Here is an 18,953-nt window from a genome sequence, read left to right on the forward strand (position 1 = left end):
CGCTCCAGGCTTCATGCGTATGCGGCGTATGTTCCTTCTCTGCCTTTCCCACATGAGAGGACTTGAGGGATCATATTCATCACCTCTGAACTCTTGTCGTGACCACAACCAAACATTTTATGCTTCTAAAGTTCCATGTGTACTTTGAGAATGAGAAATTATGAATCCAAAAGTCAGTGCCCTCCTTTTCGTTCAGAGATGTCAACAGATTGAGCAGTTGAATTCATAGCCACATTATAATTTCAGAGGTTCCTCTTCTTCTTTTAAGGGCATGGACAAAATGCCAATTGTACAATATCTTTGGAGGAGTTTCGTAATGGAGCGCTGTTTGTGTAAGAATACACTAAACAGTATTATTGACAATCAGTATATCCTCCACGGGAGAGAGAAGACAACGACAACGGACACACAACTGGAGGTCGTCATTGTATTTTTCTTTCGAATTTTTTACATGAGATTCAAATTTCAAAATATCGAATAATTGAAGAGGTTCCATTACATTGATTTGCTGTTTTTTCGTTTCCAGTGATCACAGATGATGAACCAACAACCCCTTCTGATCACTCCCAAGCCGCATCCCCAAGTTTGTTTTTGTATTGGGAACATTTTGGTTTTTAAAAGAATTATTTTGGGGAGAGTTAGCTTTTGTGGAATGGACAATTGGACATGGTTAGGGAGAGTCTCTATATATCTTCTGCGAAAGAGCACTGCCACTCGAATCCACTCACTATGCGTTCCAAACATCGTCTCTCACCCCTCTCTGCTTTGCCTGTCTGTTTCTCTTAGAGTTGCTCAGTCAGTCGACCTGTTCGCCAATCAGATCGAGACCCACCAATAGGAAAGAAACTCCCTGAAATAGGAGGAAATAGAAATGTATACCCTGCGCAGAAAGCAAGCTTCTCGCCGACGCAGTAAGCAGAAGGAACGCCAGCGCCAACTCCTTCGTGTATATCCGGTTGTGCTTCTTCTTTCCTTGTTGCTCCTGTTTCTCTCGGGATTCCCCTTCTTTCCCCTTTGCTTCCAGATTAGACACGGAGAATCCCCTCGGCCGTTGCTGTTGTTGTTGCTGCTTCTTGGGCCCATCCTCAACCAGAAACGTAAGATCGCCATCGCAGGAACGCCCGGACTTCTTGGTGACGACCCACTCGTAAGCACTCCCCAGCTGGAAGAGCCCCGATACCATGGCGTTAAACTTGGTCACGGACATTGTGTTCTCGAACAGAAGGTAAGGCACGATGAAGGGGAAGGATCTCGGTGCCGGAATGATATTGAGGAAAGACATAGTTGCTGGAATATAGCACACTACCCAGGCCGGAAGCTCTGCTTCTCGTACGAACATCGTCAATGGAAGAATTATGCAGAAGAGGGTAAAAGAATAGAAGGGTAGGATTAACTTTCTGAGGAGGAAGAAGAGGAAGATGAGGTTGGCTTTCTTCCACACACTGATCTGCATCCACCACCCCAAATTGGATCACCGAAAATCATTAGGAAAAAAAAAAAACCAGTGATCAACTAAATCGGGAATTCATTACCAAGATAATCGACCCAAAAAAGGAAGCAATCTTCAAAATTTTGAACTCGTTCAAGTACCTTTGATCGGATAATGTCGGGTAAACAGAGGCGAAACAACTGCATGGGCCCAGAATGCCATCGGTGTTGCTGTTTTCGGTAAGCTTCGTAAGATTCCGGTAGCTCACATTGGCACTGAACGCAAAAGAAACCAGAAGCTATTAACGACAGACCAAAATAACAGAAGCAAAAACATTAGATTTAGAGGAATTGAGTTTAATTGCCATGTTAAACTTGTAGCACACCTCAACGTCATTGAGGAAGATGAATTTCCAGCCATGGAGATGAGCCCGAACGGCAATGTCCATGTCCTCAACAGTGGTCCTTTCCATCCACCCACCTGACTCTTCCAAAGCCTTTATCCGCCACACACCAGCAGTCCCATTGAAGCCGAAGAAATTGATAAAAATCCCATTCACTTGCTGCTCCACCTCGAAGTGGAAACACAGGTTTATGTTCTGCAACCTCGTGAGCAGGTTCTCATCCTTGTTCACGAACGACCACCTGGCCTGAACCAGTGCCAGTTCATCGTTGCCCTGCAAGCAAACCCCGTTAGGACAAGAACAACCCGACCAAAAAAGCGGCAATTTCCCATTTCACTCCTGTTTTCCATAGCAACACGGTCATAATGATACTAAGGAAAGGTGTATACCCTGAAATGAGGAACTGTCCTCTTGAGGAAGTCTGGGGTGGGCTGGAAATCAGCATCAAATATGGTAATGAATTCATAGTCCTTGACGTAGCTGCAATTCATGGCGGATTTGAGATTGCCCGCTTTGTATCCGTCCCTGATAACCCGGTGTCTGTAGACGATGGGGGCACCCTCCTGCTGCCATTTATGAACCTCCGCCTTGATCAGTAATTGGGTTGTTGGATCATCGGAATCGTCCAGCACTTGGATCAGTAGATTCGACTTCGGCCAATCTATGTTGCAGACGGCAGCAATGGACTGTTGATAAACCTTATATACAGGCAATCGATGAATCAAACCAAAATTCTAGCTATCTTAAACAAAGAAGTCAGGGGGAAAAAATCATTTGCAGGGGGGGGGTTGGATTTAGAGAGAGGCGAAAGCTACCTCTTTCTCGTTGCACATCGGAATCTGAACCAGAACCATGGGGAAGTAGTCGTCTGCATTGCCATCGTTGGATTCAATATCACCATCCGTCCTTTTGTGGGGGATTGGTTTGATTTTCCTCAATCGGATCCAGAAGCAACCCAAGCATAGGATTAAACGGTCAAGACTCTGTATAAGGAAGAGAGCAATACAGACATTGGCGAGGAATTGGAGAGTGGGAGCGAAGTACTCCAGCCTGACCATGACCCATTTAGAATAGAGAGAATAAAAAATCCCCCGGGCCAGCAAGGGCGTGGACAAGAGGCGTTGCAGTTGCAGGTCGGGAGTCCCAAAATGCCAACCCTTGAAGTAGGCCGCAATCTCAAACCCCAACAACAGGAGGGAGAAGCACAAGAAGGCCTTGATAAAAGTATAGATTCGCCTCTTAACTCTGGGATTCTCATTCTCGATCTCGCTCCCAATCTCCGAATCGGTCCTTCCCGAAGCCAACCGACGCCTTACAGCGGCAGCGAGACCGAACATTGCAGAAGCGATGGAGGTGAGACAGCCAGCAGCCCTGTGAGCTCTGAGGAGAAGTACTAGAGTGAGTTGTTTGGCGTTCCTCCCTTTAACCTTGTCACTGCTCTCACTCCTCCCTCCGTCAAGGAGGAAGTTCTCTTTCAGAGGACCCTCTAACTCAACCATGGACCAATTAGGGTTCTCCATCTTCACGACCACTGGCGTTCCACGGTGGTTCTTCTTCGCCCACCAACCAAATGACGGTGCCATTTTTCCTCTTTTTTGTCCCCTTCTCTTTTACCTCTAATGTGATGTCAAAAAGATACTTCAGTCACAATATCGACCTCTCAAAGAGTTATTTTGGTCCAAGGAGGACTGATAAGCTCCAGCCTCCCAAGAGATGTCGGAACCCACATGACAATCTATCATTCAAAAAAGAAGCAAACAAAAGAAAAGAAAGGCAGAAGCAGGTGGATGGGGGAGAGAGAGAGAGAGAGACGGAAAAAGGGACGCGTGGGTGGGAGATGTGGAAGCAAAGCGTCTCCAGATCAGTTCATGGAGACATCCGGATGTTGTTATAAAGGAGGGAGGGAGGGAAGGAGCCCCAGAAGATTCCAGCTTGCAGGCAGTCAGGCAGGCCACCGAAACAGAGAGGAGCGAGAGAGAATTACAGAGCTCAATACGTCTTCTTTGATATCTATTTGAATGACAGGGAAAGAGATTTAAATGAGAAACGATTAGCTCGCTCTGGCGTTGGCCTTGGCTCTGGCTGTGCTCTGGGTTCAAAATTCAAATCATGAAAAAGACAATGAAGGAGTATTTCCTGCAAATTGCGTGTAAATCTGTGAAAAATACAAAAAAAAGTAAAATCCAAATCAAAAGAGAGAACGAACATATTGTCTGAGAGTCTACTAGTCAAGTCTCGATTCTTAATTTGATTTGATTGATTGCATTGATAACGGGATTGGAACAAAAATGGAATCAAAATCACAAGTTACACACAAGAAAGAAAAAAAATGTAACGAAGCGGAAAGCTCCCAAAAAATGAAGAAGAAAGAACCCCAAGACCGTCGGTTGGTGCGCTAAAAGGATCCAAATCCACAGGACTCAAATCCGAGAATTTAGAGAGGGTGGGGCCTGAGGGATTTGGGTCCTCTGTAGCACGACATAGCGTGTAATGTATTATCCGATGGTCTGCAGTGTATTGGCACAGCGTGTAGTGTATTATCCGATGGTCTGCAGTGTATTGGCACGCAGCCCAATAATCACCATTCTATGTGTTGTGCTGCGTGTTTGTATGTTACAGACCATTGGATGTGCACTACACACTCTATCGCGCTATAGAAGAACTCCACGCTTCTCTCTACCCCCAGTCTGTGATTACCTACTGATTAATTAATCTACAAATAAGTCGGGGAATAATAAAGTGGTTAGCCTACAAAATTTACAGCGTTAATAAAATTCGAAACATCGTTTGATCCGAAGCGTAGAATGTGACAGGGAGAGGATGAGCGATTGGAATCCAAAGACAGGGAGAGGACGAGCGATTGGAATTTTTTGGATTGGGAGATGAGATCTTCTTACAAGTTACAACAAGGTTGTCTCGTCTGGTATCATCTGGTATCGTTATGACTTTTTAAGATTTACACTACGTATGAAATTAAAATAAAAGATCCATCCACATAAAAAGCACATGAGATGAGAGAGAAAGTCCAACACTCCAAAGGCTCCCCCAAAGCCTAAAAGGGGAGCCGAACTAATACTAATGACCAAACCAAACCAAACACTTATGTCTCTCCTGTGTGTGTTTGTCGGTGATGGTCGTTGGGACTTGGGGACTTGGGAGTCTCGTCGTCTGCTATGCATGTACTCTATTAAAGTTTTAAATAAAACGGTATCGGTATCGGTATCAGACTAATCAATGGAACGGTTTTAACTTCTAATTAAGGATGTTCTATCAAAACTAAAAATTAATCAAATTTAAACGTAATATTATCCTATTCGATCTGATACTGCTGATTCATACTGGTATTGATATATTTGTATACGATATGTATTAAAAATAGTCTATCTATGGATGATTGACATGTGGCATAAAACTCAGTATCAGTACCAAAATATAAGATTGTGGTGAAAATTGTTGTCATTCATCCAAACTTGAATTCACTTATCACACTCCCCTTGTGACAGGGGACGTTTGAGTTGGGGGACTTTTTTTTCTTCTTCAATATGAAAACCAATTCTACCGGCATCATACAAGACAATGAGATCCCTAATCGCTTTTATTACTCACTTAAGTACTTACTTAGTTTTCAACTCATAATATTATTGCTTACATTACTAACTTTAGCATTAGAGAGTCCACCTCGAAGTCTGCTTTAACCCTAACATGACAGTTCAGATTCTAACTACAACAATATCCATAATTTTAGTGCATGACATCGAATAAGGTATCACCCAGTTCCAAAACTGATACCAATCTATATCTACCAATTGACCATTTGACCCTGTCTATATTATATCACTAATCAATATCAGTATCAATACCGGTGTAAGCCTATAACAACACGGCCAATCTAATACCAATTCCTAAAACCCTGTCTATATTATCCGAACACTCTCTCTAAAACCAGTTCCAAAACCGATACCAATCCATCTCTCTCTCTCTCTCTAATATCCTGACCTAAAAACCAGACTTAGGAATCGAGCATAATCAGAATCAGGGATGATTGATTTGAATCGGCAGATTCCGTGGATTCTAAGCTAATTTTTTAAGCTACCTATAGTACCAATTAGTAACAAAATTGAGCTTCTATTTTTTGTATCTAAGGAGGGATCACTACTCGACCTCTCAGTTCCTCAGCTTCTCTAAGGCTGTCAATTGCGTCAACACCTTTGAGAAAAGGAAGTGGGGAGAAAGAAATTAAAAGATGACAATGGATGTGTAGGAACTGAACTCCCCAAAAGAGGAAGAAAGTTAGATTTTCTTTGCGGAAAAAGAATGAGGCATGCATGGTTGTATGACCCCTTCAAATGACTGTCTCGATCGCGTCCTTCTGCTCATTTTATTGAGATACCCTTAAAGGTTTTCTATGTGGGATGCAAGACGCAAGACGGTACCTCCTTCAAGTGCCATTAGAGCTACCCTAACTCTTCTCTTTCCTTACCACCTACAACTTTGGTAAATTTATTATCCAACGACCAAAATTCTTAGGACTTATTTCAAATTTTAACCCTATTTTTTTATGGTTTATTGCAGTTTTAAAAACAGACCAAACCAAATGGTCAAACCAGGTTCCACCAGAAAAGGACAGGTTTAATCTATCGACATAGAGAGCTGACTAGGCCCAAAATCGAATCAAAACCACTACCAAGTGGTTTTGATAGCTTTCTGCAAATTGAGGAAAATTCGCTGGTCAAAACCAAAACCAGCTGGCCCTTTTTCAATTCGATTCTTGTGCTCCAGTTTTAAAAACTATGAGTTCACATAGCCTGAACTAATAGAGAGAAGGAAGTGAGGACAAAAAACCCAAAAAGAATAAAAGGGGTTTTAGTGGATGCATAAGTCCCCAAAACAGGGGTATCTAGTCTTTCCACCACCAAAAGCCTCCCCTTTATTAAAGGTGGCAACTGGCAACAGAAAAAATATTTGAACATAACTGCATAAGAGTGTATGTACTATGTAGTATACAATACAAAATGAATATGTTAAATTAAAAAACTTTGGTTAAGTATCTTTAGGTAAACATAAAATGAATTCAAAACAAAGGGAGAGGGTTCCTCAAGCAGACAGTGTAGGTAGGAATATGCACGCCACATTATTGATTGTTCTTAAAATGGTATCATTCACATGAGACCTACATATTCAAATTATGTGAAAGATTAAAAAATAAAAATACTTGTATGAAAAGGAACCTACGCTCTCCGGTGGGAAAGTTTTTCCCTCAAATCAAGTAGGTATTTTTTTTTGTGGGGAGAGTTTTTCTTCTGAGGAGAAAGGGCAATTTCGTTTTTGTTTTTTAAGTTAATGGCATTTTGGTAATTTAACCTTAAAAAAAAGGTATAATTGTACATTAGCTTTTAACGTCTAAAATTAACTTTGTGGACTTAAATGGCTTTAGATTGAAAAGTAAGGGTGGTACATGAAATTTTGAAGGGGTGTGTGAGGACTTTTTTTTTTTTTCCCGGGGGGTGATCAGAAGTGTGGACTTGTCAGCACCTTGGGGGGCATGAGGAATATTGGGTGCATTATAGCAGTGTACGTGTATTTTACGCTATCAGAAATGAAGAGATTCCTCAATCCAAGCCAAGAAATATTAAACCTGTACCCACCCATTCAAACCAAACCCAACCCCTCCCCGCCTCCTCTCCGTTCAATAAAAAAAAAGAGAGTAAAATATACACAAAATCTAACTGGTTAGAGACGACTTTTAAGTCATACAAAATACATTGACTGTCATTTGAATGTGGCAACAGGAAACAAAAAATCTTCCAACATATATGTATGCACAGAAAGTTTCAACACAATTTTTGCTGGCCACAAATAAAGCCAACGGCATAGGAGAACTTTGACACTAAACACGCATAATGAAATGAAATATATGTTCTAATTTCTATTGGGATCATCTAAAACCAAGAAATTTCACATGGTCCATAAATCTTACTTCTTGTTGCCCATTCATGTTTATGGATTCAACAAACTTCAGTCCCTGGGTAAACCACTACCACTTGGAGAAGGCTTCTTTCCACTGTACTTCTGCCAAAATTAAGGAGACAAATCAAATAAGGAAAATTGGAACAAGTACAACAGCAACAACCCCCTTTTTTGGGGGGTGCAAAGCAACAACCATTTAAGTATTGGAAATTCACCTGTTTGCCCAGGCTGATTGGAACATATTTATACTTGATCATGTGTAGAATTTGTCGCTTCATCGTGAGAACAAATAGAACCACCCAGTAGCACAGCAAGATAGGCCAAAAGACCGGGACATCGAACATTGAGAAGAAAGTCATACCAAAGGCTATCAAGAAGGCCTTTGTGATAGAATACCTAAGCACCATAAGAAAGAGACACGGTATTGGACCATCTATCAGTAAAATTTAGACCTTATATCATTAGAAAGCACACATGATTTGTCAATTGATTAATTCACATGAAAGATAAAATTCTTTTGCCTTCAAAATAATAATCAACAAGAACCAAACACACTTTCTAAAAGAAACAACATTTAGAGAAATGAATCAATAAATAATATAGGAGTTAAACATTGGATTTTATATGCATTAAATCAGGAATACAAGTATACACGACATTCCCAACCTCAACAAACCAGATTATTTGGAGAAAAATGCATTCTCTACGTACAATTTACCATCTTCCAAAAAAATCTCACAGGAAAACAACAACAGAAGATGAAGAGACACGAGTAGATTAAATATATGGCTTGTAATTCATCACTTGCTCTGTTTCCTACTAGGTTCAGCTATTGTTTCCCTTCCCCAGTTTCATGCACCGGATAATATTAGACCTTTCTCATTTAGTCATTTCCCTTTCTGGAATCATTTACACTTGTTGCCCTTTTTTTAAACTAGGTGTGATAGGAAGATGTACAATTCAATCTGAGGGTAGAATCTTGAAATGTAAAAATTCTACTTCCTAACTGTTTCTTGTGATTTGTTGCAACACAACCCCCCCCCCCCCAAAAAAAATAAAAAAAAAAAGGTGAGATCAAACTTTACACAGATAACTGAACTTTCTACACCAACTTAAAATGTGATTCTGCACTGTAGCTCATGGGTGTTCACTACATATCATTGATACGCTCATATTATAAAATAGCTCATGGGTGTTCACTACATATCACGAAGAAAGCATAACACAAAGATGGTGGAAGGACTCACCAACTTTGAACTGGAAAATATACCACCGAACATACATAGCAAAAATATGGACAGAAGAACTGAACTAGGGGGTTCCAGCTGACGTGCCGTGGGAATGCTTTCCAACTGTAGAGGCTTTTTTTGGCCCCATTGCAGCATGTTGATGGGGCCCAAACGCAGTGGACATATCATCCACATAATTATCAAATCATGAGTCTATTTTCAATCTGATTTCTCCACATGTCATTTTACTAATGAAAACAAAGGACCACTGAAAAAACAGGGGAAAAGGCTTGCACTTAATGGCTATATGGTTGAGATAAACTCTAAAATTTGGGACACGGGCTATCAAGTCATTCCCTACCTATCCAATTATCAGAATGATTCAATGAATAGTGGTCCATGTGGCAAAACAAGCCGCTTTGCATTCCAATCATGCTTCAGTTGGTTATGTTTTCCCTAACACCCAAACATAAGCAGTCAAATAGTTTTTTAGGACACCATCTTCCACACAAAGGTGAAGACTACTATAAGGTTTTCAAGATTATGATTCAGGATTAGATCGAACAGGACCAATTCAGACCATGATCAGCCAATCCTTCACAGATCAGTAGGGAAAACAAGCCAGGAAAGCCAACCTTAGGTTAAACTAGGATTCGATCAGTCTTGGCCTATCCCGATCCAATTCAGCTAAACCGTGACTGGAGCCAGGGATATTTCATACTTGAATCCTTGGACTATTATGAATGTAAAAGGTGGTCAAAAGTCAAAACCATGAAAGTATAAGCCTAAACAAATTTTCATGAAATGGTACTTAAGAAAAGATGAAATAAAATTTCCTCAGGGCTTCAACTGAACATGTCATTGTCAATGACACTCAAAGAAAGTTGGAATCTTCCCAAGTTCCTCCAAGATCATGGACTGATTAAAAAAGAAAAAGAAAATCTACATTTCCAAGTGATCACCATAAGGTGTTTAAAAACCTTGAATTTGGCTTGGATGGGCCAATTAATGCTATTCAAATACAAATTATTCAACTTTTTATGGTTTGTACCCAAAGGCTCCCCATAGAAATGGATATATAGCATAGCTGGAAGGAATCTTAAGTCCAAGTAAATATTTTGCATGTGGAATGGGAGAAATAATACTCCTCACATTCACGGGATACATCCCAAGAGCACATACAAATTGGTGAAAACTGAACCTCTTGCCTAAAAATTTCTTAAAATTATTGACTAATCAAAATCCCTTGAGCAATGAGTAGGGGAAATGAATAGATGAAAAATACCAAACTTCTGCTTACGGAATCAAAAGGTCATAAATAACAGAAGATAATACTGTAGACACAAACGCACCCCCACCATATGTGATGTGATCTTTGATCTCATTGTTATTTACTTAATATTTCTTGAATTGGAGCCTTGCCTTGCAGCTCTTACCTGGCCTGATTATCAGGAGTATACTTATGAGGGAAGGACTTTCCATCCTTTTATCTTTCATTTTTTCCACATATGCACAATGAGGGACAAATCCTAGGGGACACATGCCCCAAACAACTCCAGTTAATACCAAGACCTTGCTTCCACACGTTCTCCCCCTATAACATAAGCACTAAAACCAATGTTCTGAAAATTAAAATCTTAAAGGAGTTTATGGATTAAATCATGAATCTTATCATTAATTGTAACATTCCATTGTCATTGAAACAGAAATAGAAGTTAAAAAACTCCACCCAGTTCTAATCCACAGAGAATATGCAATATCTTCTGTACAAGGCTTACGCTTATTCATTTGACATAAATAAATAAATCAAGGTTTTCAATTGTTAAAAAAAATTAAATCCAGGTCCATTAACAATACATTTGGGCTTTATAATTCACATATTGACGGAAAACAAGTTTTGAAGAAATCTATCCCCCTGTTCTAAGATGTCTATGAGAATTTTCTCTTCACATATAAGTTAAGACACAATTAAAGCTACCCCCCATAATCTACCAGCCTTCCAAAAAGGGTGTACCCAGTGCACGAGGTGATGCAGATAAGTCACATAGTGGGATTATTTTATTAGAAATAAGCCTTTGGTGGGGTTATGTATGCACTGGGCCTTTGATTCCATGTGTTTTCTTTGTAATGGGCAACTTTAATGGGCCTAAAATTAGCTTATTTTCATTCCTAGGTTAATTAATGTAGTGGGTTTTAATTTCCTAGGTAGTATTAATTAGTCTTTTAGTTTTCCTATCTTAGTAGTTATTATATCTTGATTGTAGTTCCTATGTCTTGGGAACAGCTTTCTAGGTCTTGGGGATAGTTTCTATGTCTAAGAATTGTTCTCTATGTATGGAGAATTCCAAAATGGTTTTTGAATTCTAAGGGTTTCTTTAATGTTATTCTCTTGTACTCAAGGTTTTTCACCTCTATATAATGCAAACCTTGGCTGCTCTCAAAACCAGCCATTGAATTTTACAGCACTATCTTAGTGTTTTATTTGTGTGACTCAAGTGGGCTTAGATGAGACTCCTACCGCGGGCCTAGGTGGGACTCCTACGGCTGGTAGACTGGTGGGACTCCAGCTCTACAACTTAGCTATCTATTTTCATACCTACCCCTATTCTCTACTAGATCCGATCTTGGCTTGCTTACCCATTCGGGTTTGCATCACGGGGCTCCCCACCACTACTGGGTATGGAGGAGGGTCATAATGTACGCAACCTTACCCCTGCTTTCGTAGAGGCTGTTTCCAGTTTCGAACCTGTGACCATGCTTGGTCACAATGGAGCAACCTTACCGTTACACTTGCACCAAGGTAATGCAAACCAAGGTGGTGATCTGCTATGGTGGGCTTCACAGAGAAAACAATTGAAGAATGAGAAGGAGGGGGAAGGGGGAACTCACGTTCACACACACTAACGCAGAGCTTCACTAACAAAATCTTATTAATCAAATCCGAGTTCTCATAGCACGGTTACATCTACTTAAATAAAAGAAACCCAACAAGAAAGGAAACTAACTCTTAACTTGGAAACTCAAATGAATAAGGAAACTAAATCCTAGTAGCTTTCTAAAACTGAAATAAGAATCTTACGTAGCTGACCCAAACAATTAAAAGACATAAAATAAATAACTAATTACTAAACTAATTCCAACCCTTGCTGAACCAAAAACCCTTGGACCGGTTCTATTTGGGTTTGGGTCTCCAGATCCTATCATGCTGGTCCAACCAGCCAAGTGATATTGCATCACAAGGCCCGTCCTCTAATCTACCAGCCTTCCAGTAGTTTAAACTTTGGTTTAACAAAAATCATTGCTTACTTTTACCTCCTTCCAACAAAAACAGCAAGAGTTTCAAAGGCCTCAGTATTATTTTTGGAATTTCCAGGTTTTCTCAGCAGGAAAGAAACACTTCCTCACGGCAAAAGTATTGGGTTCAAAAATCAATTCCTTCTTTTCACTATTCTCTTCATTATTCACAAATGACAAGGTCTTTTGGAATTTCCAGGTTTTCTCAGCAGGAAAGAAACACTCCCTCACGGCAAAAGCATTGGGTTCGAAAATCAATTCCTTCTTTTCACTATTTTCTTCATTATTCACAACTGACAAGGTCTGTAACTGTTCTAACACAAATTTCAGAAATTTGGGAGATAATTCAACAATGTTCCTTGCACATGTAAAAATGGTGCTTCATAGTTCATACTTCATACTTCATACAGCAAAACTCTCCTTGATATCCACAGTTGTAAGACAGTAACAATAAACCATCATTAGATAAACCTCAATATACAATGCATTTTATGGTTTCGTAAGGTGAAAGCTCAGCAACTTCTTTTAGATTAGCAATGCAACTATTTGATCTTCCAGAAGGTACAAGAGCAACCTAAAAAAATTGAATATAACACAACTATAAATGAGGAAAGAGAACTGGATTTATGGGTGGGCACACCCATACTCCTCCATGTCAGGTGCCTAGTTCTTCCATGCAGTAGGCCCGACAACACTGACATTTTGTGAGCAGGTAGGCCCCAAGGTCCCTAGCTCACTGTGTCAAGTCTCAACCAAATGGAGTTGGCCATGTGGCAAAACAAATATGTGAATTATTTGGAAATCAACATACATAGCCAAAAAAAATAAAAAGTAGGCTTATTTTAGTTAAGATAAGCCTTGGGTCAAGTCCTATACATGTTATGCCTTTAGTCGGCCTAAATATGGGTAGGAAGAATGAATATGGGATTTATTAATTACTTAAATTGCGGGATCTAGTTAGAATCCTATTCCTTTATTTTTTAATTGAAGTGTTTTAGTTGAGCTGGATTAGGTTTCTATGAGTCCAGCCTTGTTTCAAGTTGTTATTTTATAGCATCTTAATTAGTTAAGACTTAAGACCACCTCTAAAACAAACTATTAGCTGGAGGAGTTTTAAGCTTAGCTTGAGTCCTATTTTGAGTCTCTAATATAAGTTTGTAAGGAGCTACAGCCCTGCACACGAATTTGATGAATGAGATTATGATTTCAGGCTTTGGTTCTATGGTGATTCAATACCTCCCTGTTGTAGTCATTCAGTAGGATCCCTGCTGTGGTGATTCAGTAGGCTCCCTCGTGGTGATTCCAAGGTAATGTTTCTGGTGGTAATTCCTGAACACATCCCATTCTTCTTTCTTATCTTCTTCAATCAAACAGTTAAATCTCATCTTTTCACTGTTTTTTGAAATTCTATCTTCAGGTAGGAATTTTTTATTTTTCTATCATAGAACCTGATTTTCCAATTCTGAGTTCAGAATTATCTATCGGATTTGATTTCTAGTTTATTCCTTCTTGCAAAAGTTGGATCATGCTATCAATTTTAATAGAATTCTACATCCAAATCTTTAGATCTTTGTCCAACTTTATTATGTAATTCAGCTTGCTGGAATAGACCTTCGACTGAATCCTGGCCAAATCACACTGGTTGATTTTTGGTTATTCGATTTCAGCCCTTTAAATGTTTTAGAAACCCATTACCAATCCAAACATTGCCTAGATACCACTAGCTGGAATTGCCAAATCAGCCTTTCAAGAAACATAAGTAGGTATGCCACCCATACAAGAGTATGGATGTGCCCACCCATCAAAGTTTTTTCTGTGAGGAAACAATTCCATCTTTCAAGCAGGATTGCTATTATGTTTAGTCTTTAAAACCAAATTTCTTCAATCTCTTAAATAAACTTTTATAACCCTAAATATACATTCTGTTTAGCATGAATAGAAAGTGCAGATTTTAAAACAAAATCCCATAAATAATAAAATGCATAAGGCACGAAAAATCAATTTCCTAAAGACCAGGGGATACAGTACATAATCACTTCTGGACGGTTCCAGCCCCAATAACAAAGCAAGTGCCAAGCTGCCACGGCAAATCAATTTCCTAAAGACCAGCTTAACAAGAAAATAAACAAAATAGCCATATAAAAGTATAACCTCAATAGATAAAATACTAAGCGTGAAGAAAGACAAAACAAATACCATTAATTATATTTTTGTAAATAGTATTTCCATTCCACGTTAGGATGGAATATTTTTTCTCCATATGGATATTGCGTAAGGAAAGAAACAAAACAATAATGGTATTTTTCAAACACCATTGACATTACACTTCTGGTTGCAACCATGCAAATATTACACAACATTGAAGGTAAATAGCACGTTGCTCACCCACCAAGCGAAAAAGCTAGACACATTGTAACCACATCTCAGTCTAAGTGAAGCAGGCAGAGAGAGAAACTCGTAACCACATACATTAGTAGACAATGTAAAAATAAAAAAAAATAGAGAATGAAAGTAACTATTAGACTAAAAAAATATTCAATTACCAGAACTTGAACTCAGGGAGGCGGCGAATGAACGGCTTGAATTCATCAGAACCTTTTGTAGGCAATGAAGCCCCATCCAAACCTTCCAGCTCCGGATCAACCTTTGGCGAAAGAAACCCGATCAAGAGATTCAAAATATATATCCCCAGGCCGTAGGAGACAATGTAAAACCCTTGAACAAAATAAACACGCAAAACATAAATGGCAGCGACAGCAAGAGTTCCCAGCCACCTTTGGACTGGAAGAGGAGTAGATCTATCCAAATAATACTGAAAAGCCTTCGATAAGTCATTTCTCCATTTGGCCAGAGGCGCCACGGTTGAGGCAGCATCGCCCCCAATTCCCTCCATGAAAATCAGGTTTTACCCGTCTCCACGATCTAATAGAATCATACTAGTAAATTTAGGGAGGAAAAAAAAAAAAAACAGCAAGACAGATTCGACAAATGGTTCAACAAAAACATATTCAACTTGAACGGAATAGAAAATTGATTAATTGGAAAACAATAACAATATGAACACACCCATTGAACTGTACGTTCGAAGAGTAGATTAATCTCAGAATATCTAGTAGCACACAAGAAGAAGAAGAGTATGTACCTGTTCCTCGTCAAATAATACCAAATCTTGAGTTGCAGATCTCGGGAGGAGTAAACGTCAATAATCAAATAACCCTAAGAAAAATTGCCAGCAAATGCAGGAACTGGTCCTCGAAATCAACTAGGTAATCCTAACAGCTCCTGTTCCATGAAGAAATAAGTTCAAAAGCCAGATCTACACCGGATAGATGGCGGGAAAAAATAAACCCTAAATTTTCAGCATATACGTTCGATTCCAATAAAACTTCAGCGTTCTACAAGACGGTAAAAGTTCTGAAGTACAGCCGAAAGACTCAATAAATCAGGAACTCAATTCACATACGAAAATCTTTACGCAAACTAATTCAAGTTCTATCGGTAGGAATACAGATCTGCAAGAAAACATTGGAAAAAGGAAAACCTAATAAAGAAATGAGAGGATACCAATTCAACTCCAAATGAAGTTTAAGGTAGAGTTTCAGCAGTTGATCGAAGCAGGGAAATGATGGAGGAGCTCCTTCTGACATTTCTGTGAATGGTAGCGATCTGTTACTTTATAACTCCGTATCATTTTTATTGGCTTCTGTGAAATAAACCTGCAAGACATCCACAAGGATGCGTTTCATGAGGAGGAAAACTGGATCGATCGACGAATTAACACGCATTACCGATACTAACCTTGTTTTCGTTGAGAATGACAATACACGTGAGAGTTAAAGCGTGCAGTTTTCAATGGCAATTGAAGTCGATACAATTCACATGATGCATTGCGTGCGTCCCCATTTGGCCAGTTTATGTGGATTTGAGGATTTTCATCCTGTTAAGTGCGGATCACTGTCCTCAGATTTTCTGCCCGGTACATTGTCCGATTTCTCTCATGGGGTTCTTAAATGATGATCTAACCCTCTACTCGAACACACTGTCCGAGTGAGGTTAAAAGTCGTCATTTCTGTTCCCCTATGAGAGGAATCAGTCAATCAGACTGGACAGCAAACCTAAGAGGAAAAAAATTTGGTGCGAATCCAATCGTACAAACATAGGCAATGGCATCTTTTAGTCCTTTCAAGTGTTGGATGAACGGTTGGATTCTTAAGTGTAGTGCCAAAAAAATCTCTCTTAAGATAGATGCCCAAAAAAAAATACTCGCTTAATATGTTGTCGGTTCTACCAAAAAAATAATTCCCACTTATAATGTTCTACCAAAAATAAAATCTCATTTAAAGATGCAAAATTTTTTCATAGGTCATTGAGCAAATGGATTCGGATAATAACCTATCCATTTACATTACCGTTTTGTTGACGAGGGTTAGGGTAGAGACTTGAGAGTTCAGCAAATAACTTTCTTCTACGCTTCTTAGTCTTTGATTTTCTTACGTTTTCTACTTTTGATTTTATCTTGTATTTATTTTAATAGATATGTGATTCCATGTATCACAATACATAAAATAATATATATATATATATATATAACCAATAGAAAATCTAGAAAAAGAACCACATTATCTTAACTTATAAAATTATAAAAATAATAATCGGATAGACATACACAAAGATATGTTTCAGACATTTTAATACTGTCGGATTGCTAAACGAATGGATAATAATCGATCAGATAAGAGGATTATCATATTCGTATCCGATTAGTTTTTTGACTGATTTGAATCTCCTAAACGGATGCAAACACGGATCAAATATGAATTTTCGAATATCCGTTGACATCCTTACTCGTGGATTAAGCATCATTATTCTTTGGATGGGTCTGCATTTCAAGTTTTATGATCTATCTCGATTGCATGACCCATAAATATTTTTTTTTATTAGTCTTTAGAATTTAGATTGAATTTTTCAACAAATATTTTCAAACATGAAATTTGACTCGCTAACTTGATCGAGAAAAGGTATTTCACACCTTTCAAATTATAGTGTCAAATCACCATTGATAAAAAATTATCTCTTGACCTTGAATGATGAAAATTGTTTGTTTTTCACCTTAATAATTGACCACATATGATTGTTGAAAGAGGTGGAGATTTGAAAAAAAAAAAAATATTTAAGCAAAATCACATATTAATACAAAAATGTCTACATAGTACAACAATTCACATCTAATTCCTGAACATCAAGAGGAGAATTGGGTCTAATGGGATGTTTAACCATATAATCAAGTGTAACTAGGTGCCTTTCAACATATGATGTCGCCCCTGCAGAGAATCGTCGCACTTAAATTTTTGGGAAAAAAATTCCCACGACCCAAGGGCCTAGACTGATATTTCCTTCACAAATGGGTTCATTTATTATTTCCCATGTACCCAAAAAAAAAAAAGGGTTCATTTATTATTTTCCGTGTACTTACTTATTTATTTATTTGTTTATTCTTTTATGAATTCCGTGTGTCCAACATTGTTCACATAGGCCTAAGTAGAAGATTCTATCATCTGTACAACCATTGGGTGTGATTTGTAAAATCATCCCACATTAGCGTCGTTGGGAACCCTCTCCGTAGGATTTAGAAGTCATAAGTCCAAAATCACACCAACTAATCAGAGACCGTCACGTGTCCTGGTTCAAGTAAAAATATATTCCAAAGTCGGCCACCTTACATTTCACTCGATTGGTCCGTACATACTACTACCATCAAGGACCAAGCCCAGGTACTACGGGCTACTATCATCAAGGACCAAGTCCAGGTACTACGGACTACCACCATCAACAAAGAAGTCCAGGTACTATGGACTACTACCATTAACAACAAGATATACGTTATCTCATGGGTACAGGGCACCGCCTACCAGCAACATAGTCCCAGATGGACTCAAGCACCAAGGATCTTATCCAACACACTAAGACGTTTAAATGTTGATCCATCAGGAACATCTACCCTACCATGACTCTATCTCTCGTAGGGGAACAACCAACCAAAAGAAGAATCTTACTACCTAGGAACTCTATCTATTACGAGGGTTACTTGTTATCAACTGAGACTCTCTACACCACCAAATTCTACTATAAATGCGAAGGTGCTCTGTTCAGAAAGATCTAACTTAGGTATTGAAAAGTCCTAGGTCAGAGTCACACCGGTTTTCCTTTATCACCTAAGTCATTTTTCAGGTTACGGCACTCGAAAGGACCACCGAACGATTTCTTGACGCAACAAAAAAATAAAGAAGAATGACGATCCAGTCGATTCACGTGGTTTGATGTTGACCATCCGGTTGAGTTGGAAAATCCAACGTCCCTTTTTCGAAATATGAAAGTATGAATAGCACGGATAGGCCTTTATCTCCAGGCATTTACCATCGATAACCCCCGTAAATCGCTGTAGCTGTCTGTGAGTTCGCTTCACTACACACTTCACTTTATTTTCTAGCATCACTTGGATTCTATCCATTTTTGGAAGAGTGAAATAATATCTCTCTCTCTCCCCACCTCCCAATTAAATTGGTTCTTGGATTTTAATTTATTTTCCATTGTGTTTGGATCGAAGGCTTATGGATTAAGTTTACCAATTTAA

The 18,953-nt window shown here is 38.9% G+C and overlaps 2 protein-coding genes across 5 annotated transcripts; both read right to left on the minus strand.

Moving 5' to 3' along the window:
- Positions 1 to 736: 736 nt before the first annotated feature.
- LOC122657526 (probable xyloglucan glycosyltransferase 12) lies at positions 737 to 3,711 on the minus strand. 2 transcript variants are annotated; one of them, XM_043852252.1, is made up of 6 exons: positions 2,648 to 3,709; positions 2,222 to 2,530; positions 1,815 to 2,105; positions 1,591 to 1,704; positions 1,066 to 1,447; positions 737 to 987 (listed from the first exon to the last, which is right to left on the minus strand). In XM_043852252.1, exons 1-6 carry the CDS (start codon positions 3,413 to 3,415, stop codon positions 797 to 799), a joined length of 2,055 nt encoding a protein of 684 aa, XP_043708187.1. In that variant the 5' UTR covers positions 3,416 to 3,709; the 3' UTR covers positions 737 to 796. The 2 variants fall into 2 exon arrangements, with proteins under 2 accessions (XP_043708187.1, XP_043708186.1); XM_043852251.1 differs by having other exon boundaries at positions 737 to 1,447; positions 2,648 to 3,711.
- Positions 3,712 to 7,571: 3,860 nt separating this feature from the next.
- On the minus strand, positions 7,572 to 16,023 carry LOC122657528 (protein RER1B-like). 3 transcript variants are annotated; one of them, XM_043852255.1, is made up of 5 exons: positions 15,887 to 16,023; positions 15,465 to 15,604; positions 14,866 to 15,244; positions 8,015 to 8,195; positions 7,572 to 7,901 (listed from the first exon to the last, which is right to left on the minus strand). In XM_043852255.1, exons 3-5 carry the CDS (start codon positions 15,213 to 15,215, stop codon positions 7,848 to 7,850), a joined length of 585 nt encoding a protein of 194 aa, XP_043708190.1. In that variant the 5' UTR covers positions 15,216 to 15,244; positions 15,465 to 15,604; positions 15,887 to 16,023; the 3' UTR covers positions 7,572 to 7,847. The 3 variants fall into 3 exon arrangements, with proteins under 3 accessions (XP_043708190.1, XP_043708191.1, XP_043708192.1); XM_043852256.1 differs by having other exon boundaries at positions 14,866 to 15,258; XM_043852257.1 differs by having other exon boundaries at positions 14,866 to 15,258; positions 15,465 to 15,638; positions 15,887 to 15,996.
- Between the last annotated feature and the right edge of the window lie 2,930 nt (positions 16,024 to 18,953).

Source organism: Telopea speciosissima, chromosome 4 (genome assembly GCF_018873765.1).
Source record: "Telopea speciosissima isolate NSW1024214 ecotype Mountain lineage chromosome 4, Tspe_v1, whole genome shotgun sequence".
In the NCBI taxonomy this organism is placed as follows: Eukaryota; Viridiplantae; Streptophyta; class Magnoliopsida; order Proteales; family Proteaceae; genus Telopea; species Telopea speciosissima.

Coding starts and splice junctions, on each gene's coding strand:
- LOC122657526 (XM_043852251.1), bottom strand. CDS start 3,415: ATGGCACCGTCATTTGGTTGGTGGGCGAAGAAGAACCACCGTGGAACG. Junction 2,106..2,221: donor GGACAGTTCCTCATTTCAGG/GTATACACCTTT, acceptor GTTTGCTTGCAG/GGCAACGATGAACTGGCACT. Junction 1,705..1,814: donor TCTTCCTCAATGACGTTGAG/GTGTGCTACAAG, acceptor TTTTGCGTTCAG/TGCCAATGTGAGCTACCGGA.
- LOC122657528 (XM_043852255.1), bottom strand. CDS start 15,215: ATGGAGGGAATTGGGGGCGATGCTGCCTCAACCGTGGCGCCTCTGGCC. Junction 8,196..14,865: donor CTCCCTGAGTTCAAGTTCTG/GTAATTGAATAT, acceptor TATGGTGCTTAG/GTATTCTATCACAAAGGCCT. Junction 7,902..8,014: donor CAATCAGCCTGGGCAAACAG/GTGAATTTCCAA, acceptor TAATTTTGGCAG/AAGTACAGTGGAAAGAAGCC.